Genomic DNA, 16,719 nt, shown 5'->3' with positions numbered 1-16,719 from the left:
TACTACTGTAGGAGGGGAGAGAGAGAACGGGCCCTGGGCAGAGAGACTACTGTAGGAGGGGAGAGAGAGAACGGGCCCTGGGTAGAGAGACTACTGTAGGAGGGGAGAGGGAGAACGGGCCCTGGGTAGAGAGACTACTGTAGGAGGGGAGAGGGAGAACAAGCCCTGGGTAGAGAGTCTACTGTCTGTAGGAGGGGAGAGAGAGAACAGGCCCTGGGAGAGACTACTGTAGGAGGAGAGAGAGAACGGGCCCTGGGAGAGACTACTGTAGGAGGGGGAGAGAGAGAGAGAACGAGCCCTGGGTAGAGAGACTACTGTAGGAGGGGGAGAGAGAGAGAGAACGAGCCCTGGGCAGAGAGACTACTGTAGGAGGGGAGAGAGAGAACGGGCCCTGGGCAGAGAGACTACTGTAGGAGGGGAGAGAGAGAACGGGCCCTGGGTAGAGAGCCTACTGTCTGTAGGAGGAGAGAGAGAGAACGGGCCCTGGGCAGAGAGACTACTGTAGGAGGGGAGAGAGAGAGAAAGAGCCCTGGGTAGAGAGCCTACTGTAGGAGGAGAGAGAGAGAACGAGCCCTGGGCAGAGGGCCTACTGTAGGAGGAGAGAGAGAGAACAGGCCCTGGGCAGAGAGACTACTGTAGGAGGGGAGAGAGAGAGAACGGGCCCTGGGCAGAGAGACTACTGTAGGAGGAGAGAGAGAGAACGGGCCCTGGGCAGAGAGCTCTTTGAGCTGCAGTGTATCATCTCACATTCAGCAGCTCTCTGAAAGTCAGAGCAGGGACACAGCGGCCTGCGAGACACAAGTCACTGAAGCCTCTGAATACTGAGCGCCGGACGGACGAGAGCCATCACATTGAAATTCCCCCATGCTTGAAAGGCCTGGGAGGATTGTTGAGACTGATAATAAAAAAAGGCGATAGAAAGCTTCAGGTTTATTCCAAATTCGTGTGATGATGAAAGATGTTATGGGAGTTCTGGGATTTACAGCCATTGAGAAGACCGTGTTAATTTTCCAGTCGATTGTATTCAGTTTTGTGTGCCTTGCACTACTTTAGGTAAAGGTAAAGTCAAAACGATTGTCACACACCTGAGTGTGTGAAATTTGTTCTCCGCATTTGACCCATCCCCTGGGGGAGCGTTGAGCAGCAGCAGTGCCGCGCTCATGGATCATTGGGTGATCTAACCCCCCAATTCCAACCCTTTGATGCCAAGTGCCAAGCAGGGAGCCAAATGGGTCCTATTTTTATAGTCTTTGCTATGATTCGGCCGGGGATCGAACTCACAACCTCCCAGTCTCAGGGCACACACTCAAACCACAAGGCCACTTAATCTGTGAAATGATTGCACTTGTGATATGACTCTGTTCTGCATCACTTATTCATTTCTTTTTCCTGCCTCCTACTTATTTACACAAGTAGCCTAGCTTTGAGGAGTTATTAGCGATCCCAACAATCTGAAGATGGCATTGCATTATACTGATTATCACAGATTCTTAAAAACTGGAACAAACTGGAAATAACCGCCTCGCGGTTGTACGTCTCCGCCAACAAGTCAAGTCAGCAGTCTACATCCATGTCTGTCCAGAGTCACACAAGCACAAATACCTTGAAGCCCACAGTGCAGTGGTGTGGGACCATTCAGCCTTATATATGGCACATCAGGAAACGTACATCAACAACATGGCTAATCATTTTCAACATGGAAAATGGTCCTACCCCTATTCACCTTATGTAGCCCCGCCCACTTGACCCAGTTGTGTTATGACTTCCTGTTCAAAACACCGTCTGTTTTACCTGCTCACTAGTACTGTACTGTCACAGGAAGTGTCAACACAATAGGAAGTAATTGGCTGACCCCTGTGTTGACCCCTTGAACCGCGACTCTCTATGACCTCCCTATCCCCTAGCTACGGCCTCTTTACCCTAGCCCCACCCCCTTCCCTCACCACGCCCCCTCCCACATCCCCCTAGCAACTCCCCCTATACCCATCCCTCGGACGCCAACTCTCTATCATCCTCTCCCTAGCTAGTGCCCGTTTTCCCTAGACCCGCCCCCTTACTGATCATGCCCCCTCCCAGCACCCACATCCCACCTAGCCACTCCCCCTACTACCCACCCCTCGAATCCCGACTCTACGACCTTCCTACCCCTAGCTAGCTATGGCCCCTTTTACCAAGCCCCGCCCCTTTCCTTGATGGGACGGGCGTGAGGTCACAGCGACCTTGAACTTTGACCTTTGACCCCCAAAATCGAATCAGTTCATCCTCGAGTCCAAGTATGAATGAGCATCAGACGGATGTACGTACATGATACACGGATGGACGGACAACCCGAAGACATAACGCCTGCGGCCACGGCTGTCGCCAGAGGCATAAAGAGGTTTTGAAATAGCTCATGCTTATAGCTACTGAACCATGTTTTGGTGCAACCTCCTGGGTTTTGTCCAAAAAGGCATCCTTATCAGGGCATTTCTAGTTTGTGCCAACTCTACAACGACACCTTTGGACTTCTAAAATGCTTAATATTGGTGTTGTTGCAAGATGAATGTGTTTCTGTTATGAAAGTGGAACAATCAGGATCAATAGACTTAGGCTACTAGATCGCAGACTGGAGACATATTATCCGACATTATAATGACTTTAGCAAAGCACAACATCCTTGAAAAGCCATTTTGCATTGTAAAACAATGAGGAGTGTAGCTGTAGCGTGTTGGCTTCCAACCAAGCTGTCAGCCAAGTCAAGTGTCACTCTAAGCTAATAGCTCTCCAGTGTCCATCTGGCCACTAGTGTCCGCTCACCAGAACACAGCTGGCTGCGTTTTGCTGTCTGTATATTATTTGGATAATCACCAACTTGTTTAACCCAAAGCACATCTTACCGTTGTTACTTTCTTCTTCTTTGGAAAAAGTGAAAATCAGTGGAACAATATTGAATTGTCTGGCTATAGCTTGCCTCATCTGACCCAGGACCGAGCAACTCAAATCATGCATAACAATTAGTTCTACTTGACAGCGATTACAGGCTCCCTTCCAAATACGCACACAGAAGGCAGGTGACCTCAGTTTGTGTCTTGGAATGTACCTTCACGCAGCCAAAGCTTGATTTTAAAGCTGGCTCACATAATAGAACGGGCCCTCTGTGACCACTAAATCAAACTTACCTCCAGTGCAAATCTCTACAGACCGCACTCATAGTGAGCCATGGATTTAAAACTTTACATTCATATTTCCTGATCACAAACAGAGCTATTATATCTAAACATCGCTCTTTCCAACGTCAAAGCAGCAGGAGCTCGAGCCCTTTATCCACAAAGTTTGGGCAGAAGTAAAATAGTAGCACCATAACGTTCATATTGGTGCATTCATTTAAATGAACATAATATACAATATATAATTATTATATTATACAATTGAATAATATATGAATATAAACAGTAGTACTTTCTTGATTGATTATCACTCATATTTTATAGTTGCATACTTCATTGATTAATAAGAAAATAGCTCTGGTCTGTGGAATCAATTGTTCAATTTCACTGTGTAGCCAGTGGGGGCGCTATAGCTGTCACATTGTCGCCCCGTGTTTGAGAGAAGAAGAAGAAAGCCAAACCGTCATGGCGGCCGACAGTTTGTAATGAGCCAACGAAAACAGCAAAGATTCTTTCAAGTTGGATCCGCAGCGTTTGAACAGAGACGGTGAAGAAAACTAAGTCGCCAAAATGCAGATAACTCTGAAAACATTACAGCAGCAGTCGTTTAAAATCGACATCGATGGAGAGGAGACGGTGAGAGTTGAAACCATACATTTGTGGAGGGGGTGGAGCGGGAGATGACTATGTCCTGGAACGAGATACTGTTCGGAATTCGCGTTTGCTGATGATCAGTTATGGATCTGCTTGACCAGTAACGTTAATTTATGTACGGCGCTTTGTTTGAATGGACTGGAGTTAATATGGTGATATGTGGAGATAGATCCGGTAAGCAAGACGATGGTGGTGTTTCACGCGAAATGTGGGACAAACTTGTGTCAACTGTGCTGCTTGATAACTGTTTAGCAAATGAGTTTATCTCGCGGCAGCATTTAGACGTAGCCCAAGGAAGATGTCAGGTGGGGTGACGTCAAGGGTGACAGGTTCAATGGTTTGTCAGCCAGCCAAAGTTTCAAACCAAAGTTTTTGTTTACTATGGAAGAAATCAACATCCACGCACCATAGATATTATTATTATTAATAATAATAATAATAATAATAATGTATTATTATTAATATTAGTGAGATTGGCTGCCTTGTAGCATTTTCTGTGTTTGCTACCCTACCTTATGTAACGTTAAGTTACTGAAGCATAGGTTTAGATATGCAAACAACCCTCTAAACATTTACCAGGGCAAAATTCAGACATAAGTTCATTGAGCGATTGCAGTCATGGCCCCTATATGTTGGATCAGCCTGCTTCAGGGTGTACCATCATTAAACTGTATTTTTTTGTTTAACACAGCTGAAAACTCATGTTTATGAACTTGCGTTGAATTGGTAAACTTGTCATTGCCGTCATTATGCTGTAATGCTGTAATGCTGTGAACAGGTTGAGTCCAGTGTCCAACATGGTTTCTGAACTCTCTGTGTAGGCCTCAATGAGCCAGTGGTATCATCTGAACTGAACTGTCATTTAACTTCTTAAATTTTATAGCAAGGTGGTGAACTGTTGATTGGACTTTATTTTATAACATAGACAGTGCAACTCCTGCTTTTATCACAGCCGATTGTTTCATTCCTTTTATTTTGCAGCACCTGGTAACTTTTAAGAAAGGTGTTCTTCTTATTTCCACAGGTAAAGACATTAAAAGAAATGATCGAACATGAGAAGGGGAAGGACAGTTTTCCACTCGCTGGACAGAAACTGATATATGCTGGTATGTTACTACTGTGTTTTTAAACCTCCTTTATTCTTTCTTTATGAAACAATACTAGCTGTAGCAGAGCAACAATGAGCTTCTTCAGCATGCAAGTCCACTGCATTTTCAGTTGATCAGTGATTACCCGATTAAGTAGTGGATGATGCATTTATTAATTCCCACAAATTAGACATTCATTAATTTGTTTGTTTCTTATGGAGAAGGAACATGATAGTGTCATGATAGCAAAGGTGGTTATGAGCTAACCCATTGCTACCATCGGACTGTCACTGTGTAGAAAGCCGCTGTGTACAACTAGCTTTTTTTCTGCAAAAGTACACTGTTTATTAGCTTGTATCAAAGTCTGAATTTTGAAGAAAGACCTTGATTCTATAGTGCTAGCTAGTGAAGCTATACAAACTACTTGGAAGAAACTACAGTGTGGGAAATGACTGTAAAACATTAGCAGCAGCATGAAAATTATACTAACAACTATATTGGCAGCAACTTAGCATAAGTTGAATCCTAGCAATAACGCCTGTCTGGGTTTCCCACAGGAAATATTAGTCAAAGGTGGTGGTGGGAGACAAATTGAACTCCATCAGAGAAAAATGCAATGGATATTCTTCCTCCTCCTTCTTATTTTTGCAATGGCAGGAATGAAATAGTTTTTTTTCTTCCTCAGATGGGCTTCCTGATATCATTAACGTTGGCCGTTGGCCAAAGTTGTGACAATGTACCCGCGTTGGGCTACGTCACACACTGTGACTGACACAAATTGTGCTGCTCCTCTTCAACGCAATTTTGCCATTTTTTCCCTAGGTAAAATTCTCAACGATGACACGGCCCTCAAGGAATACAAAATCGACGAGAAGAACTTTGTGGTCGTCATGGTGACAAAGGTTGGGATTTAGAATTCATTTAAAAATGTGTGGGTTTAGTTTGAGATTTTTATGTAAGATATGCCACAAACAGTGTTGAATAGGAGCTATTATGTTTAGTAAACCATCTATTTCACAGCCAGCCACTTAAGTCTCGTCTGTACATGAGACAGCGTCTCACAGTGTGATCACCACTGACGATGACAGTTTGGTTAATCAACATGCCATGTCATTGGAGGAGGGTACGGTGTCCAGGGGAGAGACCTAATTGATCGTTTTGTCTTGTTTTGTTCGAGATGGGGGGGGGGGGGGGGTAAGGAAAATGGCATACGAGTTAAGTGACCTCCCTGTGGTGGCTAATGGTGGACACCTCCTGATATTGGCTCTGCTGCTGTAGTAGCTCATGGTGACAGATGACAGCAGCGGGTCACAGCTTGGACAAGGACGAGACCGCATGTGTCCGGTCTCCCTTTATTTGTCATTTGTGTGCAAATAGGGAGATGTTTGCTACACGCCTGTGGGACAGTTTTATTGACCTGGATTTCAGAACCCACTGATCTTTCACTGTTGCTATTACATTGCCATCATTCACAATATAGAACGGACTTGTTGAAGTGTTTTTCCCACGGCGCAGTCGAGGTCATCCCAAGGTCAATTCAGGTCAGTCAGTCATCTGTCGCTTCATGAGATGATGCGCTACATCAGATGGCCTCTTAACGGGCATCTGTGATTCCCATACAGAGGCACGGAATCTAATTAAGTTTCTCAATGTATAGAAATGGATCTAAATGGATCTCTAATCGATTTATGCCATTTGAAGATGTGCAGATGAGCAGCGAGGGCAGTCATCAATACTATCGAGCATCGATTCACCAAATTTCAATACCTATAAGCGCATCTTGTTTTTTTTTCGAGATGTCCTTGATTGCAGGCGGCATACGAGCGCGAGATGACCAAATTATGTGATAAATAAATAACGATGTTGAAATTGAGAAGTTTGGGCTTATTTTTTGTACAACTGAAATTCATTTTTTTTTTTTTTTATTGCAGAGAGTAAAGTATCGAAAAAAGGTACCGGTATTGATATTGAAAATTTTTGAACGATATCCAGCCCTACTTGCTACAGAAACCACAATCGCAGTAGGCTGCCCGGAGCCCGTTGGCGTCGTGTGGTTGTGGCCCTGTGCTCCACTTAGGAGCCTACAGGGAATAAGAAGAAGACGAGCAGTATTGAACTCAATCCACAGACTGAGTCTCCTGCTGTGAAAACTTCAGGGAAACTTAACATGCCACGATTTGCTCCAAACTTTTCTTTGTTCGTAGTAACCCGATTTATAAATGACCTATCGTGAATTCAAAGTGAAATAATATAGCGGTTCCATTATGTTTTTATTCTTACATTGTTTTGCAGCCTAAAGCGACCCCAACAGCTCCCCAGCCTTCAACTGCCACTTTGGCCTCCAGCACTACAGGTCCCACAGCCTCAGTGTCTGTCCCCGACACCCCACCAGAGGGCGCACCCACAGAGGACAAACCAGACGAGGCAACCACAGAGGACAAACCAGACGGGGCACCCACAGAGGACAAACCAGAGGAGAGGCAGCCATCCACTGCTGACCCAGCTTCCACCTCTATCGGGTAAAGAACGGGTAGAACTTTTTTTGACTGTTTCTCTGATACCATTGCATAATGCTAAAGATGTACCCATCATGCCTCACCAAAAGCTCTGCTTTTCTCTTGCAGAACCTCTGAGGCCTCAACAAACACAAACTTAGTTGATGAGGCAATTTCGGCTCTAGGTGAGACCACATTTTTAAGATTTTCAAGTGATTATTTTCCGATGGTTGATGGCAGAGATAAGACAAAAGTAATATCTTGAGTTGTTTTTCAAAATCTTATTTTGCAAATACTGCACCATCTGTGCAGTTTTTATGTTTTAAAGCAGCTACGAGGAACTTTTAACTGGTTATGAAACAGTCTAAATGTAATACTGATGTCTCACATCTTACCTATATCAGTAAATGAGACCGTCAGCGAGGAGATCGGCGATTTCTATCTTGTTTTTCTAAATGCCCGTGCGGGGACCGGGCAGAGCGTCTGTCACGTGTCAACATCCGTGTGAAACTGGTTGTCATTTTTGTTCTGGCCAGCGGGCGAAGCGATAACGTTAACCTTATGCAGTGAATAAAATAGCGGGAGGGGGGGCCTGGTGTACAGGACGGGCTCGGAGGAGAAGCCATGCACATGCACAGCTTGCCCGCCGCTCAGACAGCCCTGGTGGAGACAGCGGAAGGAGCCTCGGTGTTCAGAAAATGCGATTTTCGTTCCGGGCAAAAACAGTACCGCTTTTGTCCACAGGCGCCGCTACAACCGACACAAAATTGAAAGGTCATCGTAGATGCTTTAATTTAAATGCTCTAGTCAGCCAATACATTTATTGGTCCATGTGTGAATCTGGGTTGTCAGTTCATTCTGGCCTGCCAACTGTTACAGTACGTCCTCGTATGTGGGAGTTCGGTTCCAGTTGCCTGGTACAGTAGTGTACTTTTGTGTGCAGTGTGCAACACTCGCACACCACCAAAGTGCCATTCATTCCCTGGTACCTAGCAAATTAGCAAGCAAATTGACACATGATTGACACCTGATGGCTAAACTGAGGAAATGGCTATGAAGGGTCTGCACTGTTAGCACAACACGGGGGGGAAACCATGACAACAGGAAAACCAACCGCGACACAACCTTACTCTCATTCAGACTTGTTGTCAGTAGGCAGCAAGTGTGCCCCTCCAGCACTACTCCAGCTCACACATCAGTGTATCCATGGACATGCCCCCCAATACCTCAAAGAACTGCTCACAACACAAACCTCCTCCCGTAACCTCCGCTCAAAAAACAACCACCTCCTCCGTCCCCCCAGGACCAAACTCCGCACCATGGGAGACCGGGCATTCTGCTCGGCCGCTCCCCGTCTGTGGAACAGCCTTCCCGACCATCTAAGGGCACCACAGACGGTGGATGCTTTTAAAAAGGGACTGAAAACTTTCCTTTTTAACACGTTCACTGCCAATGACGTATTAATACGTCAAAAATAATCCAACGGTTGACTGCCAATGATGTATTAATACGTCAAAAAAATGATTTTTTTTTTTTGACCGTGGGATGTGCATCTAACCCTTTTACATCTCTTATATAATTATTGGAGCCACCGAACGTTTACAACCCATTCCACCGACCCACTAAGTGGCAACAGTGCTCTCCTGACTAGAGGAAGGCAAGCAAAAAGCAGCCATTCTCATGAAAATGGATGGGGGAAAACGCTTTCGTTTTCGCGCTGATTGCTGGCGATGCGGGATTGCAAATTTGCATAATAGATTACAGGTGGAACACACTTTGAAACACGCAGCATAAATATGACCAGAATCGCAAAAGCTTCTCTCAACCAAAACTCCAAGAAGCGAGCGAGTCCATCCAGACTTCCTCAAACAGCGGCCGCGCAGACAGGCAGCAGCAGCAGCAAAGCAGTGAGACTGGTGACAAGCTTGTGACGGCCGCTGCAGCCAAGAAGAACGCCCACGGAGGGAGGAGTTGGAAGCAGAGGGGGGTTTCCTGCTGTTATGGAGGAAATTACTGTTCAAAACTATTGTTTAGATGTCTGACGTCTTACTGATGCCAAAAATGAATGGTTAAAGTGACTGTTCTATCGAATTTCACAAAAAGCCGTTTATCTCGGAATAATTTTTCTGACGCTGAAACCATGCTGTATTCAACTGCTAATGCTTACATAACTACTAACTCTACAAACTAACTCTTTTAGACAGAGAAAGCACACATTCTATTAGTTCTTTTGAGATATTGTGTGTTCACAAAATCTTAGCAGAAAAGAATCCTCGGGTCTTGAAAGATGAGCCAGAATCCTCAAAAAACCCCTCTGGCAGAAGCTAACTACAGTAAAAAAAAAACGTCTGGCAGTGAATGTGTTAATAAAGCCTTCTCCTAGCTCTATGCTTTTCCTTAGTTTCTCAGGCTTTTTATGTGATTTTTAATGTTCTTTTAATTGTTTTTCTTTTAATTATTATTATTTTATTTTATTTCTCTATGTTTTTATCTTTTAATTTTTATTATTTTATTATTATTATTATTATTATTATTATTATTATTATTATTATTATTTTTTACCTCTGTAGCACTTTGGGATTTGGTCAAAATGAAAAGTGCAATACAAATACAATTTATTATTATTATTACTACTTTCCCCAACAATGGGATATGTGCAGAAATTGAACACACACAAACCCAAGTGTATTATTTTTATGTTCACCTCTGCTATATTGTTCTAACCCTACTGGAAGGCACTGAAACGGTCTCTGTGTGTTTATGTGTGTTTAGTCACCGGCCAGTCGTATGACGCCATTGTGACAGAGATGATGCTGATGGGCTACGAGAGAGATCAGGTGGTGGCCGCTCTCAGAGCCAGCTTCAACAACCCAGACAGAGCCGTGGAGTACCTGCTCACAGTAAGAACAGCGTTGTTTCCTACCCCCCGACCAAATGTCTTTTACATGCCAATATTCTCAGCCTTTCATTCAGTTTAGTCAAAAGAAGAAGCGTCATTGCGTCAAGGAGTATGGTCTAGCAAACCTAAAACTCTAAACTCAAGTGAGAACACAAGCAATCCAAACGCTCGCGATGGGAGACGCAGACAAATGGCCAACAGTCAAAACGCTTTCATATCATACATAGCATTGTTTTTCTTATGTTGTATCCTGTGACTTTTCTACAGGGCATCCCAACCAGGGAGAGGCGTGACACGGGAGGGCCTGACCCTGTGGCGCCTCCGGTGGGCGGAGTGCCAACTGTGCCCACAGCCGACATAAGCGTCCCGGCCAACACTGGCTCCTCACAAAGTGGTGGTGAGTGTGGCCCCGTGCCGTGCATTACCGCAGTCTCGATAAGCAACCTTGGTGTTTCTGTGATTCACCGTACGCCTCCGTCCTCTTCATCATATTATCTCCTGGTTCTTTCTGCTTACTCTGTCCCTCTCGTTCTTCTCTCTGTCCCTCCAGGCAACCCTCTGAACTTCCTAAGAAACCAGCCGCAGTTCCATGTGATGAGACAGCTCATCCAACAGAACGCAGGTCTGCTCCCCGCCCTGCTGCAGGAGATCGGCCGGGAGAACCCCGAGCTGCTGCAGGTACATGTTGGAGGACGTTATTCTACTGATTTGGAATCTTAAGTGTCGCTGTGACGAGGACCCTTGGTAAATGGTTTTGAAGCAGTTTCTTGGTATTTTAGTCGACAAAGTTGTTTGGGCTTAATGTTTTGGATTTTGCCTTTTTTGACGTCAGTGAGTGATCAGTGGATGGATGGATGGATAAATCCACTGTTTCCCTACATTGAACCCTCTTGAACCCAAATCTCCCGCACCTCGCTACGCCTCACAGTCTCCGCACATTGCATATAGACTTCACTTCCAGTTTATTTGTAGAAGATTTATCGAATAATCATGCTCGTGTGACATGCTCGTGTGACATCACTGATGATGTCATAGACATTGTGACATCTTCAGTGACATCATTGCTGACCAGAATCATCACAAATCTCACAATGTGGGACCAAAAACATGACCAAAAACGCAGACAGACAGAGCCCACTTCGGCAAATGTATGTACGATGATGATAATTTATGATGATGATTTATGGTTGTCAATGGGATTTATCGGGCCGGGGCAAAAACTCATTCATGCAGTTTCTGGTTAACTCATTCACCGCCAATGACGTCTTTGACGTGTTATCAGAAATAGCCCTCCCCGCCAATGACGTGTTTGACATGTTTTTGTTTTTATGAGTGCAGCGCATAGTTGAAACACTTACCCAGCCTGTGACATAGTTTCGGGTCCCTAACCTCAAACTCAAGCCGACAGCACGTTATCAAACACATACCGCAGCTGTTGTTTGAAATTAGGAAGAAGGTGGAAAGGAAACGCGCTTCCTTGTTGCAGAGGAGAAACGCCATTGAAATGCCCCCTCGCCGCGCTGCAGAGCTGATCGACTTGCTGCACAGCAGCGGACATCGAAACCGCAGTAGTCAAACCCGTGACCAACATGATCGATCCTGGTCCCTGGACCCCGTTCCTATGTGCCAGCCCGAAAGAGACGAGACGGAGTCACAACTGTGTGGAGGAGGAGAAGCTGTTCTCCTCCTCCACACAGCCTCGCCACATAAATGGCTTTCACCAGAGGGCTGCGTGCCCTCCAGTGTTGCTCCTGGCCAATCCCAGCGCCACAGGGCGTGGTTATTGCTTATCCTAAGTGGGGTTAGAAATCTAAAAGGGGGATCGTGTGTGTGTGTGTGTGTGTGTGTGTGTGTGTGTGTGTGTGTGTGTCTGTCTGTCTGTCTGTCTGTCTGTCTGTCTGTCTGTCTGTCTGTGTGTCTGTCTGTACACTCACTCACACTGAGCAAACTGTATTGTTGAATGTAAAAAAAAGCACTTCATATATATATATATATATATATATATATATATTTTGTCATTTGTGTCATAATGAATAATATTTACATGTCTGATGTCAATACAGTTCAAAATAAAAGAATTGAGAGCGAGTTCTGCCTGATATTGTGTGCTGTGTACATAAATGCCATTTTCTGCAATTTCTTTTCTCACAGAGACTTTTTGGCTGAAAACAGGGTGTATATAAATGGCTATAAGTAGAGTACAGAACATGCTAAAAGCTCACTTTTTTTCCCTGGTGAACCCAGAGACGTACATCTTCATTTTGAGGTATTGCAAATCACTCTGGTGCTAATAGATAATTTACTGTGGGTCTTGAAAGATGACCAACAATTATGAAAATCTTTGGCCTGTGCTAAATATTGGCAGTCCTAAACTGGCGGTGAATGAGTTAATATGCTTTTTTTATTTTCACTTTTGACTATGCAGTCATTTAATGTTGAATTTTGTGGAGGCTTAATAAAAGACTTGTGGTCAGTGCTTCATTTCTAGTCCGTGTCCTGCAGCGACCCGCCCCCTAAACTGTCCGTTCTGGCCTACAGGAGATCAGTAACCACCAGGAGCAGTTCATCACGATGCTGAACGAGCCCAATCCGGACGCGGTGCCGGAGGTTGGCGGAGGCGGGACTGCAGGGGGCGCCGGAGGGCTGGCAGTTGGCGCACCCAGCGGGAGTCACACAAACTATATCCAGGTCACGCCACAGGAGAAAGAGGCCATTGAGAGGGTGAGCAGACACATAACAGCGCCACCTGCAGTCAGACACATAATAGCGCCACCTAGCTTTTCCTATCAGTGTTGTCACCATACCAACATTTTTACTTTGATACCAATACCAAGTTATTAGCACCATACTCGATACTGCACAAATACTATACTTGAAACTGAAATTGGACGTTGTGAGAAGTGAATTTCCGCTACCGCAACAGTGATATGGTGCATTATACCAGACATGTATTGAAATGGATATGGATTATCCCAGACATGTATTGGAAATATCTGATCAGCCTTCAGGTTCATACCATCACACCTATAGAGCAGGTTATGGTGATTAGTGAATACTGCCCATACAGTTCTCTCTACACAGACCCACGTCCTTGAAGGCACCACTATGTCACTTCCGTTTAGCATCATTTGGACCGGTTTTGCGGGCGAGAGGAAGTTAAAGAATGTTAATTTGCATAATTTATACTACCGACATTGTACTGATACAAAGCTGTTTGAACATTGGCAAAGTGGCCCTTTAAGCTCGAGCTCCGAGAGACACATTTGACCTACAAGTACAAGTAGCGAACATCGGCAAATTCAACTTCTGAACCGTTGAACAAAAAGGTATCGAAAAGGTGCCTACATTTTGGTATACCGTGCAACACTATATACAAAGCTGATTTTTAAGTTGTTGTTTTTTAAGTTGTCAGGTTTGCTTATTGGAATTATTGTTTGTCTCATTTTCAACTCTTTTCTCCACTTCCAGCTAAAAGCCTTAGGATTCCCAGAGGGTCTTGTTATACAAGCCTACTTTGCTTGTGAGAAGAACGAGAACCTGGCTGCAAACTTCCTTTTACAACAGAACTTTGACGATGATTAAGAAGATGATTAAGACCATCCTCACTTTTACTTTTGTTGCTGATGTTCATTTCTTCCTCTACTTTTTGATTGTGCATATAGGATATATAAGCGGAAACAGCAGACCTACATTACCTAAAAGTTTCACTGCAAATTTACAACACATTCACCTTTTCTTGGGTAACACTGGATCGTTGTGTTAGCTGGTGTGTGACAACACGTCGTTTGTGATCAGTTTAAACGGAGCAAAAAATGAAAGTGAAATTACTTCATGCATCAGAAATCACCTGTCTTCTATCAATGCCTTTATTATAATGTAAGCTAAGACCAATATGATTGTTATGAGGAATGGTTGGAATGGTTATGAGAATTGTTATGGAAAGTTAATTGCGTTAAAAAGGCTGAACCCGGAAGTGGCTTGTTCCAAAGTGAGTGATTGGGGGGGTTGTTGGAGTCGATTCTGACGGAAAGTTCTGGCATTGTTCACGCACTCTCATTCGTATTTTTCGTTTTCTTGCCCAGTTGACAAGTAATGTGGATCTCAGGATATAAATTCAGTTTAAATGACAGTGAACAAGATTTTGTTTTCTTCTTGATTTGTTAAAAGACACAAGCTGTGGAAAGAGGCAAAAAAGTTATAGACATGTCAACATATTTGACTGCATGTACAGTTCACATCTACTGTAGAAGGGTTTAGTTTTTTTTTTTTCTAAATACAGAAAAATAAACTTTTCAAGACAAATGGAGCTGTGCCTGTCCTGCTGTGTTTGCTTTAGATGGGACTAAAATCTCTCCTCCACAGGTCATAATGTAGCTTAATTTATAAGTGCTTTGTTTTTACAGCATGAAAGACTGTAGAGGATCAAATACTATTAAACTTAAAAGATCCCTTCAAAACATATTTTAAGATGCATAAAGACTATACTTTGATTAATAATTTGTGTATGTTTTTCCCCCCACAAAAAAGGTGCACATAATGCGTGAAAGCTGAGTCACTTTTGAAGTTGTGGGTTTGATCCTCAGTTTTGAATGGTGACAGCCAGAGGAAAGAGTGATTCTCTTTGCAGTCTGTCCACAGTGTCCATTTCTGTGGATCCACCTGTAGGAGGCGCTGTGTTGCTCTGTGTTTCTGCCTGTAGGAGGCGCTACGTTGCTTTGTCAGCTGGTGATGTTAAAGACAGGGCAGTGCTTCTCAAACTTTTTCACATCAGGGACCCTTAAATTGACACAAATTAGACCACGGACCCCCATTTGATACAATTTTGTCCCAGCGTACCCCATCATTGTTACATATGGATGGAATTATAGTGACAATAAATTACTCCCCTTTTTGCTGGGGAACCCCATCAAGGACCCCTGCCCACCCCCAAATAAAACCAGATATGGCACACAGCACATTCACAATAAATGTAGTTTTTAAATGAATAAAGAATGAAAAATTAAGAAAAGAAAAAAATATATAGCTATAATACTATAAGTGACCACAAGGCAATGACAAAAACTTTCACATGCAAAGGTTTAGACGGGAGTGATTGGTTAGGTTTAGGCATGCAGATTGATGATTGGTTAGGTTAATATCAGGGTAATACAAAGTCCACAATATAAATAAGCCTTTTGATTGATTGATTGATTGACTTTATTCATGGCTATAGGGACAATAAAAGATCCAAGGGATATACCATGTAAAAGTAAACACTTATTTCCAACATGGTCCTTGATGTTTTATTGTGTTCTCTTGTGTTGTCAACCTCGATGATTTTTTAAATGTATGTGTTCCTGCTGGGCAGTTGTATACATAACTTTTTTTTTTTAAATCAATTATCAAATAAATAAATTCAATCAAACATGAATGGCTGGTTATTAACTTTTTTTTTTTTTTTTTTTTTACATTTTACAACATTTTATGCTTTGTATAGAGAAAGACAGAGGTGTGGGAGAGGGAGAACATGCAACAAATGAGCACAGGACGCGGATTTGAACCCGGGTCGTCTGACCTTAAAACGGGGACACACACACACACCTGCCAATGGTACAGCAGTTCCACAGTTGAGATAGAGATAAACACAGTGACTAGCTCTCTTCTTATCAAGTAAGTGGGCTCACTGAACACTAACGCTATTTGCTTTGTCTTCTTGTCATGTTCTATCACACGACTGTCTGCTTGACTGCATGGAGCTGGAATCAGAAAAAGCAATGGTGTTGCAGCTGAGAGTAGGTATATATGGCCGAGGCTGGCCAATCAGCAGCAGGCGCTCGCAATCGCACCCAGGTGCTGCTAATTTAGTGTCTTAAAGTGGTAATCCACAACAGCTGTGAGGGAGAGAAGTCTTCCTCAGGAAACCTGGGTTACATCCGTAACCATCCATCTCTATGCAATCTAAATCCCATAGAGATAGGCACCGTGCCTATCTCTATACCATCTATATCCCTATAGAGATAAACACAATGTTATTTTATAAGCTGTGGCCTTACTGACTTAAAGATGGATGCATGTTGCTTATTTAAACAATCTTTGAGCAACAGTTGCACCAAAAGTTTGTGGCTTTGTGTTGTTATTGTTGTGGAGCAATCTTACACAAATTGGACCTTGATGTTATGCAAAAACATGGGAAAATGTCCATGGATTCTCTTACCATTAGCCTACATAAAACAATGTAAGATAAATCAAGGTCCATGATTGCAGTAGCTTTGAATTTAGAAACAAAATCGCAGACAGACAGTTGGCACACTTTGGCAATTCTATGTAAATTACTTAATTCAACAGCCAATCATAAACAATCCTCCAACAACAGACAGGTAGGTCTGTGGGTTTGTCTGTAGTCTGTGTTCTGGTAGACCAGGGGTCACAACCCTCCTTTGCAGTATAGTTTATTGAAG

The 16,719-nt window shown here is 43.6% G+C and overlaps 1 protein-coding gene across 1 annotated transcript; it reads left to right on the top strand.

Annotated features, from left to right (window-relative positions):
• Window positions 1-3,620: 3,620 nt before the first annotated feature.
• Window positions 3,621-15,634, top strand: rad23b (RAD23 homolog B, nucleotide excision repair protein). Its single transcript, XM_083657470.1, has 10 exons — window positions 3,621-3,782; window positions 4,825-4,906; window positions 5,711-5,790; window positions 7,181-7,407; window positions 7,513-7,568; window positions 10,156-10,283; window positions 10,550-10,679; window positions 10,833-10,960; window positions 12,821-13,003; window positions 13,751-15,634. The coding sequence occupies exons 1-10, from the start codon at window positions 3,717-3,719 to the stop codon at window positions 13,862-13,864; spliced, it is 1,194 nt and encodes a 397-aa protein (XP_083513596.1). The 5' UTR covers window positions 3,621-3,716; the 3' UTR covers window positions 13,865-15,634.
• The last annotated feature ends 1,085 nt before the right edge of the window (window positions 15,635-16,719 follow it).

This window comes from Poromitra crassiceps (genome assembly GCF_964638095.1).
Source record: "Poromitra crassiceps genome assembly, chromosome: 21".
Taxonomy (NCBI): Eukaryota; Metazoa; Chordata; class Actinopteri; order Beryciformes; family Melamphaidae; genus Poromitra; species Poromitra crassiceps.
The sequence above is the reverse complement of the archived record's forward strand: the minus strand, read 5'-3'. Positions and strand labels throughout refer to the sequence as shown.